Source organism: Staurois parvus, unplaced genomic scaffold (assembly GCF_062004578.1).
Source record: "Staurois parvus isolate SC_StPar_1 unplaced genomic scaffold, SC_StPar_1.0 ptg000209l, whole genome shotgun sequence".
Lineage (NCBI taxonomy): Eukaryota > Metazoa > Chordata > Amphibia > Anura > Ranidae > Staurois > Staurois parvus.
This window is the reverse complement of record NW_028318005.1, coordinates 9,048,930-9,073,839: the sequence shown is the minus strand read 5'-3', so window position 1 is coordinate 9,073,839 and position 24,910 is coordinate 9,048,930. Positions and strand designations below refer to the sequence as shown.

The following is a 24,910-nucleotide window of genomic DNA, read 5'->3' as shown; positions in this document are numbered from 1 at the left end:
TTCAGATACCAGGTCCTGTTTTATGACAGCTATCTTGTGATTGGTTAATGTGGGCATCTCTGATATATTCAAACATATTTCTTTCTTAACTGTGCTACATATTCAAAAAAATTCCTTCCTTCGAAAAAAATCACACATTTCTTGTCCTTGTATTCTTTCTTTGAGACCACTCACAAATATATTTTCTTCTTTCCAAATCTCTTCAGTTTAATCCGAACTATCAGGACCACACTTCAAAATCTACAGAAAGCCATCAAAGGTCTGGTGGTGATGGATTCAGAACTGGAGGCTCTGTCTAGCAGTTTAATTGTAGGGAAAGTTCCTGAAACATGGGCCAAGCGTTCTTACCCCAGCCTAAAACCTCTGGGAAGTTACATCAATGATTTCCTGGCCCGGCTGAAGTTCTTACAGGTAAGAACACATGGCTGATTTTATTCAAGGCATACAGCGGTCAAACATGAACATTTTACATTTAAAGGGATCCTGGAATAAAGAAGAAAGAGGCTTCCATTGCTGCCCTTCCAAAAATTCTAGCCAGCTGCTCTTCTCTTAAAAAAACAAACTTACAGCTTCCCTGTATGTGCCAAGTGTCTCCAGTTTTTATAATGACATTCCTTATGTAGTTGGCTTCCCACCCTCTAAATCCCCAAGACTGCTGGTGTCCCTATTTTGTGATTAGCCCCAGATATGCGAGAATGCAGGCCAATGTGTTCCTAGCTTCCAATCCCTGCCCTCTGGAGTTCTTAGAAATCAATAGAACCAGATTTCAGAAAATTAAGGGGCTTCCCAGTGGCAATGTAAAAAGCTTGGTGAATCTGGCTGCAACTAAATATATAATTCAGACTGAAGCTGGCCATACACGGAACACATTTTGGACAATTCATGAAATTTGCTGTATGGGTGGCCCTGTTGGTATCCTCTGCTCAAAGTCCCTCAATTGCAAAACATCTTCATCATAGGAGCCAGGTCCAAAATTGTCAGCTGAACGACTTCTTTTAAGGTACCAGGAGATTCAATTGCTGCGTAGCATGGATGGAGGAAAGTGTTAGATTTTTTTTGTGTGTGTTTGGCCAGTTTAAAGAAGTAGTAGTAATCACTTCTTGGTGACTTTTACCTACAGGTAATGTTATAATTAAGCTTAGCTGTAGGTACAAGGAATGTCTCCCAAACGTGAACTGTTAAGGAGATATTCACTATTTCTGCACTATTACAGGCCGTTGCACACTGTGCTCTGAATGGACAGCATACTGAGGGTGCCATCCATTCAGAGCTTTGTGCCGCCATTGTGGCTCCCATATGCTTACGTGGGAGTGACATCATCGTGGCTCGGCTAGTCAAACAGTCGGAGCCTGTGAACCCAGAAGGAAGACTGAGTAATGATGGACGCCCTGGCAGAGGTGACACCGTGCTGCTGGAGGGTTTTGTTTTTAGGTAAGTATTTAATAATGTGTTAGTACGCAGTACATACTAGCACCTTATGCAATTGACTTGCAGGGGGAATGTTTTTTTGGGGGGTTTTCTTTTCCAGACTGTACTACCGCTTTATAGAAAGGACAGTTTAGAGGACTCAGGAACAGAGGGATTCCTTAATGTAATTGGCAGTTCACTAATTTATTTTACAAGGAGATTGTTTTTTACACTTTTATTACAAATGAATATACTGTACATCAGTATTCATATATAGTGCTGTGAAAATGTATTTGCCCCTTCCTGATTTTTGTTTTTTTTTTTTGCATATTTGTCACACGTAAATGATTCAGATCATCAAACAAATTTTAATATTACACAAAGATAACCCTAGTAAATACAAAATGCAGTTTTGAAATGATGATTTCATTTAGTCAGGGAAAAAAGCTGTCCAGAAAGCTGTCCAAACCTGCCTGGCCCTATGTGAAAAAGTAATTGCCCCTAAATCTGGTTTTGGCGGCAACAACTGCAAACAAGCTTTTTCAATAACTGGCAATGAGCACTAACGGCCTGTTTAAGGTCATGCCACAGCATCTCAATTGGATTGAAGTCTGGACTTTGACTAGGCCACTCCAAAACTTTAATTGTATTTTTTTGAGCCATTCAGAGGTGGACTTGCTGGTGTGTTGCGGATACTTGTCCTGCTGCATACCCCAAGTGCGCTTGAGGTCACAAACTGATGGTCGGATATTCTTCTTCAGGATTTTCTGATAGGGCACAGAATTCATGGTTCCATCAATTATGGCAAGTCATCAAAAGCAGCCCCTGACCATCACACTACCACCACCATATTTGACTGTTGGTATGATGATCTTTTTATGAGATGCTGTTAGTTTTATGCCAGCTGTATGATGGTGCACACCTTCCAAAAAGTTCAACATTTGTCTCATCAGTCCACAGAATATTTGCCCAAAAGTCTAATCAATATATTTTTTGGCAAATGTGGAATGAGCCTTTGTGTTCTTTTTGGTCAGCAGTGGCTTTTGCCTTGGAACTCTCCCATAGATGCCATTTTTGCCCAGTCTTTTTCTTATTGTTTAATCATAAACACTGACCTTAACTGAGGTAACTGAGGCCTGCAGTTCTTTAGATGTTGTTCTGGGTTCTTTTATGACCTCCTGGATGAGTCGTCATTGTGCTCTTGGATTAAATTTGGTAGGCTGGCCACTCCTGAGAAGGTTCATCATTGACCAATTTTGTGGATAGTGGCTCTCACTGTGGTTCGCTGGAGTCCCAAGGCCTTAGAAATGGCTTTGTAACCGTTTCCAGACTGATACATGTCAATTTCTCATCTGTTCTTTGATTTCTTTAGATTGTGACATGATGTGTTGCTTTTTGAGATCTTTTAGATAATCACAACACTGTATATGAATATACAGTCAGGTCCATAAATATTGGGACATCAAAACAATTCTAACATTTTTGGCTCTATATATCACCACAATGGATTTGAAATGAAACAAACAAGATGTGCTTTAACTGCAGACTGTCAGCTTTAATTTGAGGGTATTTACATCCAAATCAGGTGAACAGTGTAGGAATTACAACAGTTTGCATATGTACTGCCCACTTGTTAAGGGACCAAAAGTAATGGGACAATTGGCTTCTCAGCTGTTCCATGGCCAGGTGTGTGTTATTTCCTCATTATCCCAATTACAATGAGCAGATAAAAGGTCCAGAGTTCATTTCAAGTGTGCTATTTGCATTTGGAATCTGTTGCTGTCAACTCTCAAGAGGAGATCCAAAGAGCTGTCACTATCAGTGAAGCAAGCCATCATTAGGCTGAAAAAACAAAACAAACCCATCAGAGAGATAGCAAAAACATTAGGAGTGGCCAAAACAACTGTTTGGAACATTCTTAAAAAGAAGGAACGCACCGGTGAGCTCAGCAACACCAAAAGACCCGGAAGACCATGGAAAACAACTGTGGTGGATGAGCGAAGAATTCTTTCCCTGGTGAAGAAAACACCCTTCACAACAGTTGGCCAGATCAAGAACACTCTCCAGGAGGTAGGTGTATGTGTGTCAAAGTCAACAATCAAGAGAAGACTTCACCAGAGTGAATACAGAGGGTTCACCACAAGATGTAAACCATTGGTAAGCCTCAAAAACAGGAAGGCCAGATTAGAGTTTGCCAAACGACATCTAAAAAAGCCTTCACAGTTCTGGAACAACATCCTATAGACAGATGAGACCAAGATCAACTTGTACCAGAGTGATGGGAAGAGAAGTGTATGGAGAAGGAAAGGAACTGCTCATGATCCTAAGCATACCACCTCATCAGTGAAGCATGGTGGTGGTAGTGTCATGGCGTGGGCATGTATGGCTGCCAATGGAACTGGTTCTCTTGTATTTATTGATGATGTGACTGCTGACAAAAGCAGCAGGATGAATTCTGAAGTGTTTCGGGCAATATTATCTGCTCATATCCAGCCAAATGCTTCACAACTTATTGGACGCCGCTTCACAGTGCAGATGGACAATGACCCAAAGCATACTGCAAAAGCAACCAAAGAGTTTTTTAATTGAAAGAAGTGGAATGTTATGCAATGGCCAAGTCAATCCCCTGACCTGAATCCGATTGAGCATGCATTTCACTTGCTGAAGACAAAACTGAAGGGAAAATGCCCCAAGAACAAGCAGGAACCAGGGATGAAACCCAGCGTCTGGTGATGTCTATGCGTTCCAGACTTCAGGCTGTAATTGACTGCAAAGGATTTGCAACCAAGTATTAAATAGTGAAAGTTTGATTTATAATTATTATTCTGTCCCATTACTTTTGGTCCCTTAACAAGTGGGAGGCACATATGCAAACTGCTGTAATTCCTACACCATTGACCTGATTTGGATGTAATTACCCTCAAATTAAAGCTGACAGTCTGCAGTTAAAGCATATCTTATTCGTTTCATTTCAAATCCATTGTGGTGGTGTATAGAGCCAAAAATGTTGTCGAAATGTTGAATTGTGTCGATGTCCCAATATTTATGGACCTGACTGTACATTTAAATATTTATCAAGGCATATAGTATTATAACATATTGAATATAGTCATTTATATGATCTAGTGTTATAATGATTGTGTGATTGTGATATCTGCTTTTAAATTTTCATGATCTGCTATTCCAATCTGAAATATTCATGTGATTTTTTTTCTAGAACTGGTGTGACTCTGGCAAGCCACATGTGTTCTGGCTGTCAGGGTTTTTCTTCACACAAGCATTTTTAACCGGAGCCATGCAGAATTATGCAAGAAAATACCAAATTCCCATTGATCTTCTAGCGTATGAGTTTCAGGTAGGTTTATAAAAAAACCTGTAATTTATAAACTGATTAATTATTACAGCTATTTATAGAAGAAAAAGGAAACGGGAGATGGAGACCCAAATTCAGGTCTCATCCTCTTGCTTAAGGGATTTATTGGTGGCACACCCCTTAATAATAAGACACTGAAAATAACATCCCTAACTTAAAAAAGTAATGGGGTTTTGTAGGCACCATACCACAAAAATAATCAAAAGTTGTAACAAATACAACTTTATTTATAAAATTGAAATCCCTATTGTGGTAATAGAAATTGAGCACATAATACATTCTTCTTAACTTGTATTGTTGATAACAGGCATAATTGATATACATCACTGCAAAATACGACCTAAAGTAGCTTGGGTATCATAACTGCAGGAGGCCAGTGGATTACAAAGTATCGGTGTCCACCAAAAAGGCATAGTTTACTAGTCCGCAACAGGAGACTGTAAAATGTCAAAAGGATCAAAATGTTGTTTTGACATTTTAAAGTCATTGATGTCATTTAGGTAATATGATAACAGAACATGTTAGATTTGTTTATTGTGATTTTATTATGTTATGTGTGTATTTATACTTTGTCTCCCTGAAGAAGCGGGCTGTGTCCTGTGAAACACATCGGAGAATATAAGCAAAGTATCAACTCGCACTAACTATGCCAGTTATGATACCCAGGCTACCTTAGGCCTTATTTTGCAGTGATGTATATCAATTATGCCTGTTGTCAAAAGTTTTTAAGATTAATTTATTATGTGCTCAGTTCCTATTATCTCAATAGTGGTTTCAATTTTATCAATAAAGTTGTACTTGTTACATATATTTTGATTATTTTTGTGGTTTGGTGCCTACAAAACTCCATTCGTTTTTTTCAGGGATGTTATTTTCAGTGTATTACAGGCATTTATATGGCACCGACAATCTACACAGTGCTTCACAAACTGCACATTCACATCAGTCCTTGAGCTTGCAATCTAAGGTCCTTATCACACAAGCATACATATTAGTATTAGACAGTAGCAAATTATCATATCATCTTGTCTTTTGAAATGTGGATAGAAACACATTTAAGCACAGGGAGAACATGCAAACTTCATGCAGATAGTATCCTGGATGGGAATCAAATCTGGTCTCCTTTTAATTTTTATTTAACTGGTAAGTACTGCAGGAAGAGTTAAAATACCCTGTTCTGAAGCAGGCTGGAAATTTGGACCTTGGCTCTCTCACAGAAAGCAGCAGTCCTTTTCTCCTGCTGACACCCCTTCCTTGGCACAGCGCAACAGTCAACAGTGCCTTTGTCACCTGAGCAGAGCTGTTGATTAGTGCACTGTTTGGAGGGGGCATGTCTGTCTCAAGGAAAAGGTTTGAAAGCTTCAATTTTGATTTAGCAGCACAGTGCAAAGATCATATATGTTCTGCAATCTATGGCAGGAGTACAGTCGCATAAAGAGCTATAAGCCATTTCATTTACAGGAGAACTGGAAACCATATAATGACAGGACATACTATACATTTAATTTTTTTCTTACTGTCTGCCCACCAGTGTGCCCTTGGAGCTCCACAAATGTTAATACTGACTTCCTGAAAGTCTACACATAGACGCACCCCCACTTGGATCCTACATATACATCACACCCATACAATACCCACACTGCACATTTCTTGAACTAGCTATCAACATCCCTGACTTTAAAGAATACAGTATTGCCAAAGGCATTTTGGGAGGCTCTCTGGGTATTCAACAGATGTAATTAGTGAAACGAAAGATACAGTATGTCTTAGCCTTTTGTTGTTTATGCTTTCTCTGAAAATCTATAGGCCTTTTAGTTACTATAGGTTTACATTAAAGCCGTCCAGTCTAATGAAAAAGCCAAATACAATGTAAAGACATGTAGCTGTTGAAACCATTAAATAAAAACAGTTGTTGTATCCTTGCCTTGCAATGGGAAAGTAGCCAGTTTGCAAACTATTGCTATTAAAAATTATCTCTCTATGCCCATCTATTCCACCTACTGTTGTACTTACTTTCTCTTAAAAGTTTTGGCCTTTTGACCAAGGTTTGGGAAATCTGGCTTAGCTCAGCCTCTGAGAATGTCTCACTGGATCTAGCCTAGAACCACATTATTAAAAGTGCCCTGAAGGGCTCTGTAGGGAGGCGGTTGGGTGTGGAGTTATGTAAGACTACTCATATATTGCTACAGCTGCTTCAGCATGAGCCCCCCCATACCCCAAGAGATGCAACTACATGATTTCCTTTCTGACATTGCATCTGTATATTTTCAGGTTTTGAACCAAGTGCACCTGGATGTTTAAGTTCTTAGGGTTTTTTGTTGTACTTAATACAGTAAGGTTGATATATTTAGCGAGCCAGGGTATTGCCCAATTGCTTCTGTTTTGTACACTTTTGCTAGACAATATCAATAAAAAAAGGATCAAAAGCTCAGACTAAAGAAGCCCATTGATTATGCAGTTTTCTTTTCTTACTCCACGGGTGGAAGGAAAGAAAATTGCTTGATGCCCTCAACAAAGTCAGTGGTAATGGGGGAATTCCTCCTGCAGAGTTATTGTGTTTTGCTGGTAGGGAGCCTTCCCTGCCTGAAGAACACAATAATCACCGTTGGCGGCCAGTGATTGCATGAAAAAAATCTGACAGGCTGGTTGTACTGAAGTTGATCGGCAGATCGATTTTCTTTTTTTTTTCTTCTTTCTTTTTTTCTTTCTCCCACCCCTTAATTCTCTTAGGTCGTCTCTTATTTAAAAAAAAAAACTTTTGGAGGGGCTCTGCAAGTGCATTCTCCCCTGCAACATTGTATCCTATACTACAGAATATAATTGAATATGATAGTTTTTAATCTGTAAAGGATTCTAAAGTATTGAACTGAGCAGACTCACTGGATATATAACTTAATTCTCTGTTTTCTTTTATTTTGTCTTATTTTTTTAATATTATGTAATAATAGTGCATTAATGGAAAATCATATTGTATACATTACAAATCTATTGTATATTTGGACAAGTGGGCATTTTTGTGTATTGTAAGGAATGTAATTGTTTGTGTTCAAAATAATTTGTCCCTTTAAATAAAGGATCGACTTCAGTACATCGTGCCTGCCCATAGATGGATTGGAATTTCGGTCTATGGCTGGCTTTACAATGTGAATAAATTGTGTGCTTATTTTATATAACTAGCTCTTATTAGATTTCTTCCTATACTATGCTACAAGTGCTTTACAGAGGGTCTTTGCAATCAGATATTTAAATCCTGCTGTCAACTAAAGTTTGACAAACATCTTTGGCTACATGGATGTGCTGCCATGTGTTCATTCCACTCAACCACTAATACCACTAAATGTGACGGAATTTGCAGACTTAATAATGTAGTCATCTAGCTAGGAAATTAGCCTTGGGAATTGGTGACATTGTGATATTATCAGCATATTATTTTCTCTTCTGCTCATTGAAGGACACAGCTGATCTTCATGACGGATGACTCTGATGTCGGTCTTCTTTCATGATGAAGATCTGTTGTGTCCTTCAGTGAACTCAGAGAAAAGGATTTTACGTTAAGTACAAAAATACCATTATTTTTACCAAATGTATTCTCCTTCTCAGGTTCTACCTATGGATACTTCTGACACCTCTCCAGAAGATGGTGTTTATATTAATGGATTATTTTTGGATGGAGCTCGGTGGGACAAGAAGAGGTTAGTGATTCAATATTCGTTCCACTGTTTTTTCCTTATATTTCCACTGTTTTTTCCTTATGCCTTATATTATATGGTATATTATGTGTACAATATGACTTTCAAATTTTTAACTAAGACATCTACGTTTCACATGTCACATGCACTTAATGGTGATGGTCTCAGTGTTTTCCAAACTTGTGCCAATCAAACACTACCTCTATGGCCTTTATCACATACATAAATACCCACACTGGTCATACTGGCAATCTAATGCCATCCTCCCTGGGCCGTTGGTGCTGAACAAAGCACATCTCATTTCAAAATGGTCATCAGAGCAAAAGAAGCTACATTTCTATTGCTGTGCTCTCTTTTCTGTCTGCTAACACTGTGACACTGGATGTCACCCAGGCTGCACTTCAAACTTATCTCCCTCTCTTCATCTTCATTACATACGGATGGGTAGATAAGTAGTTTTACAGAACATCCAGTTCAGCTCACAGAAAGTGACAAGGACACCACATTTCTGGCAAGATCAACAGGTAATTTTTAGTCTGAAAAAGGAAAACTAGTGCAGTCACCGTATCGAAGGACTGGTAAACTATTAGGTTTTTGTTCATGGGTTTAGATATCCATTCATACCTCTCATCTGACTCTCATTTGAAGGGACTATCTTTCCTTCTTAGTTGTCCCTCTTTTTGTTCTGATGTACAGAAGTATATGAAAATGTACCATTTAACTATCAAAAGTGTTATTCTGCACTAAAATCTTTATTCTATTGCTTGCCTATTTTGTTTGCTATTTAAAAAAAAAACATTATAAAGAAAGACAAATGTTCAAACATAGCAATTCTGGGTTTATCCAGTTATTTAGTAAATTCTTAATGGTTTGGGGGCATGGCAGTGATGTGTCTATTGACTAAATATGGTGTGCTAGAAGATGCCCTCTTTCTCATTTGAAAAAGTTGGGGTGTGTGTCCATTTTAATCTATGCAGTAATAATGAATTTTCAAAAAGCTGGACAAGAGGAAATGTCTGTGTTGATTACAATGAGCAAACATTAGCCAATCCCCAGTTATAGTGCAGTTTTGAGATTGAAAGACATAATCCAATTGGCTGCTATGGTTTTCTATCATGTTTTTTTCTTTTATAAAGTGTTTATTGAGATTTTCCAAATAAGAACAATATTGCAGAAAGCAGAAGACAATGACATCAAAAGTAATTGATGCCAATGAGACGATAAGAAATTAGAGAAATAGGCCAATAGACCTACAATTTCATAGGCAGTACAAGGTAAACTGGTGGTGTAACAGCCACCATCAATGAAGCTGTCACAAGCAGAACAAGCAAAACATGAATATGTCATGTTATTTTCTCCCAATCTTGTAAATGTTGTCTGACTTAGTTATCTTTCTTTGTTTTATGGATGAATCTCCACAGTGGCGTGATGGCAGAACAACACCCCAAAATCTTATTTGACTTGGTGCCGATAATCTGGATAAAACCTAGTAAGTGAATTGTGTAATAAATTATTATTCTGTATTTTATCTAATATTAATATATTATGATCTAATATTACAATTGTATGATACATCTATTGCGTTCATGTTGAATAAGTGACACTCTAGTCCAATGTGTTAATTGTACATAAAAATTCACCTAGTGACAGATACTACCTGCTGAGTGATTCAATTTTCATATAGTGTTCAGCTGGCAGCCCTGCTATCTAAATTCCTAACAGCACCATTTGGGATGACCCTATTTCTGAGCTACAAAAATTAAGTGCCTGTCTATCATTGTGACCAAATGATAGAGAACCATACAGATCGGTTCCGGATCATTAGTGTAGGTCTACAAACCTCCTAAAGAAAGGGCCAGTTTACTGTCCTTCAGAGTTTCGGGGGCCAGATTGCACCCAGTGGGAGTAAACAATGCTTGGTCTTTGGTATAAGGGGGAGAAATAGCTGGTGTCAGTGGGAGGTACCCCATTGTTGGTGTCAGTGAAAGGAATTATGCCCCATCGTTGGAGTCAGTGGCAGGAATAATGCTTCAAGGACCTGATAAAGGCAGTTTGGAGACCACTGGTGTAGACCAGCAGCTATCAGAACTAAGAGCATGCACAGCTGTGTGCTCCTACTATTACAATAGCAAAAGCAAACCTAGTGCAAACTGAAAATGAATAGTGTGCATTTTTAAAACTTTGTTGGTGAAAACAGGCCCTTCAGTAAGTGATGACCAGTGGTTCAGCGATGCTGTCTATGCCCGTGACAACTAGTTATCTTTTGACATCATCATGCTGACATCATCATCCTGTGCAGTTTCTGAAGCCTGAGAGGACCCTGCTGTTGAGCATCCAAAAGAAGGTCTACACATCATCCAGGCAGCGATGTGGACACTGAAAGAAGGACCCCCTTCTCTGCAGTGTTCACCGATTTAAGATTTTATTTTGTAACTTGGCATTTAGGGAGTGGGTAGGTGGGAGGATTAATGGTCAGAGATTAGCTTTATAATTAAAATAGGTTAGTGTTCATTTAGCCTTTGCTCCAATAGTCTTTAGAATGGTCTTGGTGAAACAGGGTCTTCTGTTTTTTAAACTCACCAAGGTGTTGAGATATTGGCTACCATCCTTAAATAGAATATTTGTACCCCCACTGTTCTAATGGGCCTGGACCCTCACAAAGTTTTAGAATTTACACATTTAGCAGAGAATAATAATCTGAAAGAGGTTTAGTTCACTAGGAAAAATGACTGTGGTTGCCTCAAATTCTTTTCTGTCTGCAGCCTTTGTGGAGTGGATTTTTGCTGTTTTAGAACCTTAATGTAGTTTCACTATAGGAGTGCTCACTGGGATAGTCCTATAAACTGAAAAGCTTATTGCAAATGCCCCTATTCCCTTTAGGTCGTGAACAACTCAGCCTAAGAAATAGCATCTTTTTTTCTTTAGTGGTCCCTTTGAAGCCAAATGAATCCTTCATATATTGCAGACTTGTCATTATCATTATCATCAATATGTTTTGTAACCTTAGCCAGGCTACAGTAATAAATCCAAACTTTACTCTTTATTTAGCTGGTAATGGCTACAGCAATGGTTTAAATACCCTGTGCTTCATCAATCTTCAGAGCCAAATTGTTGCTGTCCAACACAAAATGGTGGTCTTGCCCTCCCGTAGTCCCACACTGGTTCTTGAACAGTGAACCTGTCAATAGTGCTCTTGCTACCTGAACAGAGCTGTTGATTGGTGCGCTATTTGGGGGAACTGGCCTCTGCTTTGTGTTGCAAAGTTGTAGTTTGTCTCTCCAAATTGTTGCAGCACAGGATAGTTTACACCTTACTGCGACACTTACCTGTTCAATAGAGTAAATAAGATCAGATGCATTACTATTTATAAAGCCTGGAGGTCTTAGAGTAATAATTTGAGAAGGTTCAAGCGGGCCTTAAATAATTACAAACACAAGATTTACATTGAACAGAAGGTTTTTGTAGTACAGTATGTGACAAGCATTTGTTGATTAATTTTCGTGAAGCGAGAAAGAAATAGGAGAGGAAAAATATTAAAGTGATGGTTCGAAAGGGGAAGAAAATAACAAGAAATTAGAAAGATTGCAGAATGAAGACAGAGCTTTTATAGGATGATGGGGAGGAAGAAATGTAGGACAGAAATGAATTTTGTTGTAGAGGAACATTGCTTTTACCTACACATGACCAAGTATGACAAACTGGACATTTAATTACATGAATTTAGATTCTTTGGAAGATGAGCAGATCAAGTAATCCATGAAGTCAAGAGTGGTGGTACTGGAAGGTAGTAAAGTTGGTCAGAAAATAGTAGGAAGTGAAAGGTTAAAGAGTTGGTTAGAATCAGGGGCGGCCTGACAACTCATGGGGCCCCTGGGCAATAGGGGATCATGGGGCCCCTGTGTCCTCACCAACACCCAAATAAGCCTATGAAAAAGCCAATGAAAGGTACCAAGGGCATCTCATGGGGCCCCCTACTGACTCCGGGCCCTTGGGCAGTGCCCGAGTGTTCAAATGGTCAGTCCGTCCCTGGTTAGAATATTGTATATTGAGTAAGTGAAATATGGTAGAGCTGGTTAAGAGACAGTCCAGGGGGTGAAGTACCATATAGTAAAGTTGGGCAGAAGAAAATACAGTGCAAAAGTAGGTGGTAGGGTTTAGTAGAGCATTGAAGGGTTTAGTAGTGCATTGAAGAGACAAAAGATAGAGTTTGATAGAGGAAGTAGACTATAGTAAAGTAATTAGAAGATAGTAGTACATGTAGAAGATACTAAAGCCTGTTGGAAAATGGTACATTTGGGAAGTAGATCTTGCCTGTTAAATAATACATTGAAGATGTAGAGGATTGTGTAGTTGGTTAGATGGAACATAGAACATAAGAGTTATACAATATTAAAATAAAAAGTAGAGAGTAGTAAATGTGGTTAGAAGGGAATACAATGGGGATGTAGAAGATAGTACAGATAATTAAAAGGGAGCATACCTTGGAAAGTAGAAGATAGTAATTTGAAGATATTACATTGAAACACTGAGGAAGGTACAGGTGGTTAGAAGGAAGAAAAATGGGGAAGTGGAACACAGTATGTATGTTTAGAAATGAGTACAGTGGAAAAGTAGAAAATAATATAGGATCATTAGAAGGAAGTACAGTGTGGAAGTAGAAGATTGTAGTTAGAAGATACTACAATGACAAAGCAGAAGATAGCAAAGATAATTAGAAGAAAAAGCAATGGGGAAGTAGAAGATAATACAAGTGGTTAAAATGAATGAAGTAAGGGAGTAGTAAATACAATATTTTAGATGGTTGGAAGAGAGTACAGTGGAGATGTAGAACTTAGTACAGATGGTAAGAAGGGAGTACAGTGATGAATTAGAATCTAGTAGAATTGGTCAGAAGCAAAGTTTGCTAGAGCTGAACCCTCTGTAGATAGTAGAGTGGTAACAGAGGTAGACAACAGAGAGAACAAGACAGATAATGTTTGGAGGAAGTGGAAGGTAGATCACTAGAAAGCAGAGCACAGTAGAGCAACATGACTTGAAGTGGTTTTAAAAGCTTAAAAGAGATGTGTGGGATTTCAGGTTTTCCCCAAATCACACTTACCTAGATGAATGCAGCATCGGTCTGATACTGCATCTGTCTCCCGCCGGCTGTAAGTGAGAGAACTCAGCGATCACACATCCACTGAGCAGACAACAGTGACTGTTGCTCACTGGAGCGCTGGGCTGTGGAGGGGGAGAGAGTGGCTGACTCAGGCTCTCAGTGGATCCCTGAAAGGCTGAGCCAGGTGCCGCTCCAGACTCTGGGGTGGATCCCAACTGTAAAGTCAGGATCATTGCCCAGCCTGGCCTGGCTGAGTGACATCAGCCGACAGCAGGCTTCAGCCTGCTGTCATCTGAAAACGGGTCACAGGAGTGCAGAACGAACTGCACTCCTATGATCTACAGGAGAAGTACAGCTAAATGAGCTTTGGCTGTACTTCTCCTTTAAGGTTGTTAACCTTAATGTATTCTTTACATTAAGGTAAAAAAAATACTTACCTGGTCCGATCTCGATCCAGCGCTGTACCCAAAAGCAGCAGCTCTCTCAGCTCTTTCCTCAGAAGAAAAAGAGACAGTAGTGCAGGCCACTGGCTCCTGCTGCTGTCAATCAATTCCTGTGACAGGGCAGGGCCAAACTGCACTGTCTGTCTCTATGGATGCAGGCAGTGCAGCTCGGAATTGAGCATACACAAGTGTCCCCATAGGAAGTAGCTTTGTATGGGGGCACCCTCCAAAGAGGACGAGCCAGGAATGTCAACGGGAGATCCCAGAAGAAGAGGTTTGGGGCCGCTCTGTGCAAAATCATTACACAGAGCAGGTAAATATGACATGTTTTTTTATTTTAAATAAAACAAAAAGAAAAAAATTACAATCACTTTAAATTAGGAAGAATCACAGAAGATGAAAGAAATATGGCCTAATCAGACAGTACCTTAAAACTAATACCAAATTTATACCCATATTTTCAGATGATATGCTATAATATGTTTTATATTTTGTGTCTCTAGATAAAAAATCTGATATAAAGAAGACCAAGTCATATGTGTGTCCTCTCTACAAAACCAGTGAACGGAAGGGCACCCTGTCCACTACAGGCCACTCCACCAACTTTGTCATTGCCATGCTGCTGCCAACAGATAAACCAGTCCAGCACTGGATAAAGAGAGGGGTCGCCCTCCTCTGCCAGCTAGATGACTAAGAACATGCTCACTAGCATATTGCACTAGCTCACTAGAATTATGCATGTCGCCACGTATCTGTCTACCAGATGTTATCTATCCTTTTTGTACTGCGCTTTGGGAAAACAAATGCAGTAATAAATTGAATTGGCTTTTACAGCAATGCAGTCATTCAGTAATTTTTTACCCAAATAGAACTATACCCAAATTTCATATCTTGCTTTTATATATGAAAAATTACACCAACATCATATAATGACTTTATTGTGTAAATGACTTAATGTACTTCCATAATCTGTGTATTTTCTTGATCTCGTTTGTAATCCTTATTATAACTGAACTCAGAATTAATTTCTAATGCACATATAAAAGTACTAGGAAATCAGACAATAAGAATTGTTTAACAAGGCATCTTATATAGCAGTGAGGATGGGCAAAGTACAGTAACTCATAGCAACCTATGCAGTTTTTGTTTGCTATGTTCACATCAGTTAAGTGGGAATAATGGACTAGCTGCGAGGGATTACTGCATTTTGAACATTTAATCCTTTATGCTGCTTCACTTAATGAAATCAAATGGCGAGAATAAGAATGGTATTTATGCCATTAAAGGGCACCTGTGCCCAGACTATGGACATTAAAGTATATACTTAATCTTAAAAAGTGATTAATGAGCTTTAAAACAATTATCATTGACCTCTATAACTAATTGTATTGTGAAGGTGTTTATGCTCAAAGATCTTCAAAGAACACAACAAAACGCTAAGGTCAGTTTCAGTCCATTTACATTAGAGGTATCGTGTACCAGGGGAGACTGAGTAGATGAGGGGGCTTCTCTTGCACCTCCTGCCCAACACTCTTGAAAGTGGTGACAGGAAGTGTGAGGGCATAGAGTGGTACGAGTGCAGAGGTCTGCAGTCTGAACCATATCTATGTTACAAATGGATTTGTAGAACTGAAAACTGAAGATCAATGAGCAGGAACCAGGTACAGATTGAATGTGGTTGGAGATCTGGAGTCAAAGACAGAGTCCAAGGAACAAGCCAAGGTTAATAACAGCTGGGCAGTGTGGTACTGAATCAGAAGGCAATGGCACGGTCCAGGAAACAAACTGAGGTCAGTAACAGTCAGGTAATGGGATACACGGAAGTAGCAGTGGAGTCCAGAAGGCAGGTTGCAACAGAGAAGCAAAAGTGCAGAGGCAGGTTGGGAGGCAAGTTTGGTCATATACAGTTAGTCAGAATTAGTAGGTCAGTTCTCAGGTAAACAAGGACAAGATGAAGACCACTCAGCAACTTCCTTCTGCAGAGCTTCAGCTTATATAGGCCACTGGGCACCAATACCAGTGCCAAGTGTGCATGGTAATTTTTGCATACACTGATGCGTATGTGTCTACTACGTCATGCATGTCCAGTATTAACCTTATGCACAGAGGTATGGGCAGCATAATGAGCATGTGAATACGTCTGCACTGGTTTCCTTATACTGAGAAGAATTCCACCTTCCTAACAAAAGGGCTGGTAGGCTGCCTTTGCTACATAGAATCTAGCTGAGATTACAGTGCCTCCATAGTGAACTTTGAAGATTAACTTCACAGTACCTATCGCTATAAAGGTGAATGGTGGCTTAGTTTAAAGTATTTTTACAGCTTGTTCAGAATATATAAATATTTTGGTGTGAAAATTCTGGGCACAGGTTGACATTAGAGCCACCATATGAAGGCAATCAGTCAACAGATAATAAGTTGTGAACCTTTCCCCCCCGGTCACATCGGGTGCGACTTGGCATATGATTTGCATGCCATGCGACTTGCAAATCGTATGCCAAGTTGCACCCTATTGACCGCTATTACAGCTGTCCTATCGGTGCGATTCGCACCGATTTCTGTGTCAGATGTCTTGCAAATAGCACCTCAAATCGGCAAGTCAGCTGACTTTGAAATTGCGCTACTTCACTTTAAGTCACACAATTTCAAAATCGGCTTTGATGTGACCGAGGTGTCAATTGATTTTCCAGCCTGAGAGAGAACTCTGTGATCATTCTTTCACCTAAAAGAAAAAAAAACAAATGGATTCTGCTCCACTCATGTGCTGCATGAGAACAATGGCGCAATGCGCCATATGCTTGCAAACCAAACAAGCATTGACAGATCACTCCCCTTTCATAGTTTTCAGTGAGACAACTACTCTTTTTATGACCAAATGTTTTCTTTCTTAATAACCACCAATGCAGCAATACCTTATTTTCCAGTTTCTTTAATTTATATTTTATACATAACTTTTGCAAAATGATTATTCTGACTATTTCACAAGATCTGCTTCTCATCTTACAAAGAAAATCCTAATTTATAAGTGCTGTGGTGACAAAGTTCTGTTTAAAGAAAATCTTATTTTTATAACTTATTAACATGGTTACTGCTATGGTGACAACTTTCTGTTTAGTCTCTGTCATTTCTGGTCATACAATATATGTATATTGTGTTTTTATGCTCACTTGTTGGTTAAATTAAAATTAAATTAAAAATGTTTGCTTTTGACAATTCTTTGGTGAGTGATGTATGGGTTCTGCATTATCCATATGTTAATATAAATATCTGACCATCTTCAAGGTCGTTTAAGAATGCTATGTTTTTAAGTGCCTGAGCATTTTACAACCTATTTATTGTCTGTTAACAAACACAACTCAACTTTATATGACAGTATTATATGGGCACCAGGATGCTGAAAGAGTTGGCTTCTTATAGCTACTGAATAATTTCAGTAATGTTTCCTGGTGAGTTAATCTCTCCCAAAATACCAAAATGATGATGTCATTCCATTTCAGCTTATTTACCCAATTATTTATTACATCATAAAAAATCCATTGATAGAGCTGGACACAATCATTTGTCTTCATAATAGCAGCAGTATATGGGCAGAGCTGAAAATTATGAGGAAGTTATCTTACTGCTGGATCTACCCCAAGAAGCCTTCAGGAGATTCAGCTGTAGGCAGAGTAGCTTATAAATTATCTTGAAGTTGCTTATAAGTTACTTATAAGGTACGTTAGTTGACTTCAGTTATGTTTTAGTTTAGCGCAGGGTTGTCTGACTTTGTCCCGGGACATAGGTGTTGGTACAGTATGTTAGTATTGGACTACATTTTGTAGTACAGATAGATAATGGGAAAGCATACAACAGTAAGCTTCCAATGGTCACTAAGAATAAAGCTGTCCATACACATTATATTCTGATTGCATCATACACTGCTCAAAACAATTAAAGGAAAACTTTTTAATCTGAGTATAGCATCAATTCAATTAAACTCCTGGGATATTGATCTGCTCAGTTAAGTAGCAGAGGGGGGTTGTTAATCAGTTTCAGCTGCTTTGGTGTTAGTTAAACTAGCAACAGGTGCACTAGATGGACTACAATGAGACGACCCCCAGAACAGGAATGGTTTTACAGGTGGAGGCCACTAATACTTTTTTCCCTACTCATCTTTTCTGTTTTTCACTAGTTTTGCATTTGGCTAGGGTCAGTGTCAGTACTGGTAGCATGAGGTGATACCTGGACCCTACAGAGGTTGCACCAGCAATCCAACTCCACCAGGATGGCACATCAATACGTGCCATTGCCAGAAGGTTTGCTGTATCTCCAAGCACAGTCTCAAGAGCATGGAGGAGGTTCCAGGAGACAGGCTGTTACTCTAGGAGAGTTGGACAGGGCCGTAGAAAGTTCTTAATCCATCAGCAGGACCAGTATATGCTCCTTTGTGCATATAGGAACAGGATGAGCACTGACAGAGCCGTACAAAATTACCTCCAGCAGGCCACTGGTGTGAATGTCTCTGACCAAACAATCAGAAACAGACTTCATGAGGGTGGCCTGAGGGCCCGACATCCTCTAGTGGGCTCTTTACTCACTGCCTGGCACCACAGAACTGATTGAACATGCAAATCAGTACATCATTTGTTAAACATGCATTTCTTTTGAATTTTTTGTTGCTATTCTGTCTCAGTGTTACAATACACCTACCATTTGATTTTTAGACTGATCGTTTCTTTGTGAGTGGGCAAACATTCAAAATCAGCAGGGGATCAAATACTTATTTCCTTCACTGTAGTTAAAGTGATATTAAACCCTCAGTTTTTAAGCACATATGCAGCTTATTTATTCACTTACTGCGCATACAGCATCTTTATCTTTTAATCCTTGCCTGTGTTCCAGTTTAAGCTGATGCTATGCTCACTGCCTCAGGTTTTCTTTGTCAGGGTGGCTCCTTTCTCTTGCAGCATCTTATGGAGCATGCAGGGACTAGAGTTGTGTATCCCATGTACATCAATAAAAACATACAGCCCCATAGCCTATGATGGCAAAGCATTCCTCTCGTCCTCCTTCTCTTCTCAAAGCTAGCAGACTTACTGGAGACTACACTGTCCACTGTTAACTCTTTCTTGTGAAGAGCAGATGTTCAGGGAAGCAACACTGAGACAGCATAAGCCAGCAGCATTGAAAGGTAAAAACTGCAAGTGCTGGGGTAAGAATTTTACAAGTACCAATAATTACAACAGTATATATTAAACCATGCACTTCTGTGTTGTAAATATGCAGAAAATAACTTTGTGACACCAGGTTGTACAGATTGTAAAGTATGCAGCATGAAGTGTGTTTGCGGTAGTTATCTTGGCGTGTGTATGACTTTGGCATACACTGAATCAATTCTTTTATTAATCAGACAGTTTTTCAGTTAAACCAAACACAAAAGAAAGCAAGTGCAAAGGATAAAAGAAGGAATATAGAAATCATACTCCTTTCCACACTGTCATCCACATAGGTATAATACAAAGCTTCTATACATTGTGTTGGATCAATAATAATAAAACAGTAACAAAATAATGGAGGAGTTTTTCATAGAAGTGAACATAGCGTCTATATTTTTGGGGTATGGTCCTTTCTTCACAAATAAAGTATTACTATTACTAGTAATGTCAGTTGACCAACTGCAGGATATTATCAACTCATGAGCATATGTTAAAGTAATAAGTTGCGTTTCCTACTTCAGTAATCTTTCACAAGCAAGTTCAAATATACATCTGAAATATATATTGCATGAAAAACAAAAATGAGCTAAACTAGGTAAATCATGAGTGCACATTTAGAATAGAGGCTATCTAGGACTGTTTGGGTAGGTGCCAAGCCCAGGGTCCCAAACCAGCTGTCCCATATTTTAAGAAATGTATTAGGAGAGCCCCAACCTCAATGTTGATACACCAGTTTGTCTTGCATTAGTAGAGTAGTAGTTACTGTGGTTCCATACTGCATATGTTTGGGGTGGGAGAAACCCTTTTTTTTAGGAATTCTGCAATGCGATACAGACCATAAGAGAAGAAACATTAAAGAGCCCCATAGAAAAAATGGATCACTGGGTACGTTTTATCATGGCATCATCATTTAACAGATACAAGTACAGGGTGGATTCTGCAATTTTAGGAATTCTGCAATGCGATACAGACCATAAGAGAAGAAACATTAAAGAGCCCCATATAAAAAATGGATCACTGGGTACGTTTTATCACGGCATCATCATTTAACAGATACAAGTACAGGGTGGATGGGTAAAGCCATGGAGATATTGCGCATGATATAGAGGAGCTGTTAACAATCAATAACATGTTGAATTCCGAGCCAGAAATCCATTTCTGCGCTAAAAGTTTCCATGGTACAAATAATAAATGCATACCTGTGTAAATAACAGGAGTGAAGGTTCCACATCTAGTAGTCCTCCTAATATGAATATTTTGGGGTCAGGAGCAATATTAGTGGAAAATGCAGCATTAATGGTATCCAGGATTTGTTGCCAATACCTAGAAAGTTTGCGGCTTTTTTTTACAGCATATGTAATATTTGCCTATCTCAGCACCAAACCTGGTACATAAAGGAGTTTCCCCTTTGTGCAATTTAAAGAGTTTTTGGGGAATGTGATAGGCACAAAGAATAATGAAAAGTATCAATTTCTGAGATGGGGAAAGAGAAGCTTGCAAAATGTTATTTAAATCATGTGACCGCTCAAAATCAAAGATAGGGCCTACATCCGTCTGGCATCTCAGGGTTAAGTACCATGAAGAGTGTTGCATCAGGGATTTTTATATTGTTGAGTTTAAGCCACTTTTTCAGTAAGTAGCGAGTGGTATTAAAGAGATACCAGTCACTAAGATTTGATCATGCCATCAAAGCATGGCACAATTGTAAGTATTGATAAAAGCAGCTTCTAGGCAATCCAAATCTGTCCTGCAGGGTTTGAAATGTTTTGGGCCGGGCTGCTATAAAGCTGTGCTATGTAAATGCTGGATCTTTTCTAAAAGCCGAACATTCATTTAATGTCCATGAGTACATTTTACTTGTCAACTTTTTGTTGGTAGTAGTTCTGAGAAGTCAGTCTGGCCAGATACAAATATTTGGCCACTCACCCCACCCAAACAGCCTAGTCAATATCTTGTAGCGGTACTGAATTGTTCATGAAACAAAAGAAAACTACCATGACATTTGGACACTTGGACACATCCCTCCCAACTATATGATACCTAAGCAGACAATGAACTGGTGAAAACATGAGAGGCAGCTCATTAGCAAATTAGTTCTGATTGCCATTTCTTGGACCATATCTGGCACCTTATTTGTCAAAATTTTACTTCTACATGGTCCTTGCAACTGTGAAAAAAACACAAGGCAATTGTTGAAACAGTACAGAAACATTGTGATGCCTCTTGAAAAGCAAACCAGTTAGTTTGCCTAAAATGAGAAAAATACATTATTGGTATTATTGGGAGGAATAGTGCCCCATCATTGTTATTAGTGAGAGGAGCAGTGTTCCATCATTGGTGTCATAAAGAGGTATAGTGCCCCACCCTTGGTGTCAGTGGGAGGAATAGTGCTCCATCTTTGGTGTCAGTGGGGAAACTGGTGCCCTATCATTGGTGTCGGATGGAGGAATAGTGCCCCATCGTTTGTGTCAGTGGGATGAAATTGTGCCCCATCATTGGTGTCAGTGGGAGGAATAGTGCCCCATCCTTGAGTGTCAGAGGGAGGAATGGTGCCCCATTGCTGGTGTCAGTGGGAGGAATAGAGCCCCATCTCTGGTGTCATTGTGAAGAATGGTGCCCCATCATTGATGCCAGTGGGTGGAGTAGTGATCCATCATTGGTGTCAGTAGGAAGAAGAGTGCCCCATCATTGGTGTCAGTGTGAGGAGGAGTGCCCCATCGTTGGTGTCAGTGTGAGGAAGAGTGATCCATCAAAAAATGCCTCCTAAAAAGCAAACCTGTTAGTTTCCCTAAAATGAGAAAACTACATCATTGGTATTAGTGGGATAAATAGTGCCCCGTCATTGGTGTCAGTGGGTGGCGCAGAGACCCGTGACAGCCGGGGCTGTCATTCACATCGCTGGATCGTGATGAGGCTCAGGTAATATCAGGTAATACGAGGAGGCTGGGGGAGCTGCTGCACGCAGAATGTTTTTTTACCTTCATGCATACAATGCATACAAAACTAGAAAAAATGTTTTGGCTGGAGAGTGAGAAAGGGTTAGAACCTTACAGGGTTTTTATTGTGTAAAGTCCACCCTTGAAACCTATGAACCTGTCACTTGCTATCCTGGTAAGCAGGACCGGTGACTCCACTAGGCAAAATAGGCGGCCGTCTAGGCCGCACTACCACCTAGGGGCGCCTGGGAGCAGCACAGGCCGGCACTCTCTCTGTGCAGGATGCCACCACGTCTGGAATGATCCTCCAGCTGAGGGGAGGGGCAACAGAGGGGAGGAAGAAAGGACAGTGGAAGATGTCAGGTGTCTGGGGCCAGTGTAGCATCTGAGCTGCCGCTCCTTCAAACTCAGTCCCTTACTGCAGGCCGGCTGGTGGCTGCTGATCACTGTGGAGTTCCAGCCCTTCTCTTTCCATTCATCAGCGGAGGCGGAGCTGCGCCTGTGGAGGTCCGTAATGTCTGACTCTGATGTCTTGTGTCTGTGTGACTGTGACCCGGCCGGCCATCCATCACATGTGTCTGTGAGCAATGACATCATCACGATACCAAAGCCTGCTCTTCTAGTGCCTGCTGGGCCTGCAGATCTGTGTGTGCAGGCTGGGCTGCATGCTGAGTTTTACCTTCCCCTATTGCCTGCGGAATTCTAGCCTGGGATCTGTGTGGATCCATCATCCTCCACTCACTGCAACTGTCACCCTGCCACTGCCAGCCACAGATATAGTCTGTCCGTGACACTGATTTTGTCATTAATATTGGTTCTGGTGGCATCTTATGGCACTTATGTTTTGCAAATTAAAAGAAATTTAGCATTTCATATTTTGTTGATTTCATATTTTCTACCGTTTAAATAAATTTTTTTTTTTTTTTGGGGGGGTGGGGGCACAAGTAGCTGGTCTTGCCTAGGGTGAAAAATAGTGCAAAATAGTCTAGCACCGGCCCTGCTGGTAAATGTTGTTACCAGTACAGAAGGTGAGGGGAAATCAAACATTTCAAAATTGTCAATGGAAGAGGAATCTCTCCGAGTAGAGACATCTGTTCCACTGACAGCTCCCTGATAGGGGGATTCTCTTGCTTTGGAGATATTTTGTCTTATTTCCTGTTTCAGAACAGGAAGTGAAAGGGAAATCTCACCCAATAAGGCACAGCAATAAACACCTAACATAGGTTACATATATAATAGCTCTTCCTGTGTAATGTTTTTAATAGGAACTTTATACATTTTTTTAATCTGAGAGTCAGCAGCAACAAGTACTGTAGGTACCTACCAACCCATAGAGTCCAGTGCTGTCTTCCCACAGCTAATTTTATCACCACTGCAAGTCCCTGACACCATCATCTTGGATTTTGGAGCTGACTGTGACCTGATGAATCACAGCCGGTTCAATTTGCACATGTAGAAGATTGCACAGCGCAGTGAGACTGGTCCTGCAGCCTCCTGGGACAAGTGATGTGTCCCAAGAGGCTGCGATCCAGAATGGGAGCATGAGCAACATAATTCTCCCCTAGATGAAAATTGAGGAAGTGGAAGCGATTGCCTGTTAAAAAAGGTTCCCTCTCCCCAAAAAAAGAAAAAACCTTTAATATGTTAGGGGTGGGGATAAAAATGAGCTACTACCTGTAAGTGAAGGTATGCTTTAAATACACCAATACTGCTTGACTGCATTTAATAAAAAGGGAATTTTAGCAGGTAGGTTGATCTCATCTAGCAGCCTGAAATGGGTATCTACTTTGTAGAGAGAATGCAAAAGGATGACTCACAGACGCGGCTTCCAAAGCACATAATAATGACATTCTGGTTATCACACTGAAAAAAAAAAGAAAAGAAAAGGAAAGGGACTAAAGCACAGGGCACATAGCATTGTACAGAGCAAAATACATGGGACAAAGCACAGGGCATATTACATGGGACAGCGCACAATACATGGGACAAAGCACAGGGCATATTACATGGGACAGAGCACAATACATGGGACAAAGCACAGGTCATATTACATGGGACAGAGCACAATACATGGGACAAAGCACAGGGCATATTACATGGGACAGAACATAGCACATTACATGGGACAGGGCACATTTACTTTTTTTCACTTTAACCACTTGCCATCCGGAGGATTTACCCCCCTTAATGACCAGGCCTCTTTTTGCTATTCGGCACTGCACTAATTCAACTGATAATTGCGCTGTCATGCAATGCTGCACCCAAATTAAATTTACGTCCTTGTTTTCCCACGAATTGAGCTTTCTTTCAGTGGTATTTGTTCACCTGTGCGTTTTTTTATTGTTTGTGCTATAAAAAAAAAAACAGACAATTTTGAGAAAAAACATTATTTTTTACTTTTTGCTATTAAACATATCCAGTAAAAAAAATGTAAAAATCAAATTTTGTCATAAATTTAGGCCAAAATGTATTCTGCATCATGTCTTTGCTAAAAAAATCCAAACAAGTGTAAATTAATTGGTTTACTTGAAAGTTATAATATTTACAAATGGCGGTATAGCTACTGAAATTTTTTTTTTATATACCAATAATGGCGGCGATCAGCGACTTATAGCGGGACTGCGGCGGGCATTCTGACACTGGGAGGAACTGACTTGGTGTCACTGACATCCCCAGTGACACCAATACAGTGATCAGTGCTAAACAAAAGCACTGACACTGTACTAATGGCACTGGGCAGGAAAGCAACTAATGGCATTTGGGGGCAAT

At 39.8% G+C, this 24,910-nt stretch overlaps 1 protein-coding gene across 1 annotated transcript in view; it reads left to right on the top strand.

Moving 5' to 3' along the window:
* Positions 1-17,209, top strand: part of DNAH12 (dynein axonemal heavy chain 12) — a 149,813-nt gene extending 132,604 nt beyond the window's left edge. Inside the window, exons 69-73 of the mRNA XM_089678745.1 lie at positions 207-411; positions 4,625-4,762; positions 8,381-8,472; positions 9,891-9,958; positions 14,514-17,209. Of these exons, the coding sequence (XP_089534871.1) occupies positions 207-411; positions 4,625-4,762; positions 8,381-8,472; positions 9,891-9,958; positions 14,514-14,704 (694 nt within the window). The 3' untranslated portion in view covers positions 14,705-17,209. The remainder of the gene's footprint in view (positions 1-206; positions 412-4,624; positions 4,763-8,380; positions 8,473-9,890; positions 9,959-14,513) is intronic.
* Positions 17,210-24,910: the final 7,701 nt, after the last annotated feature.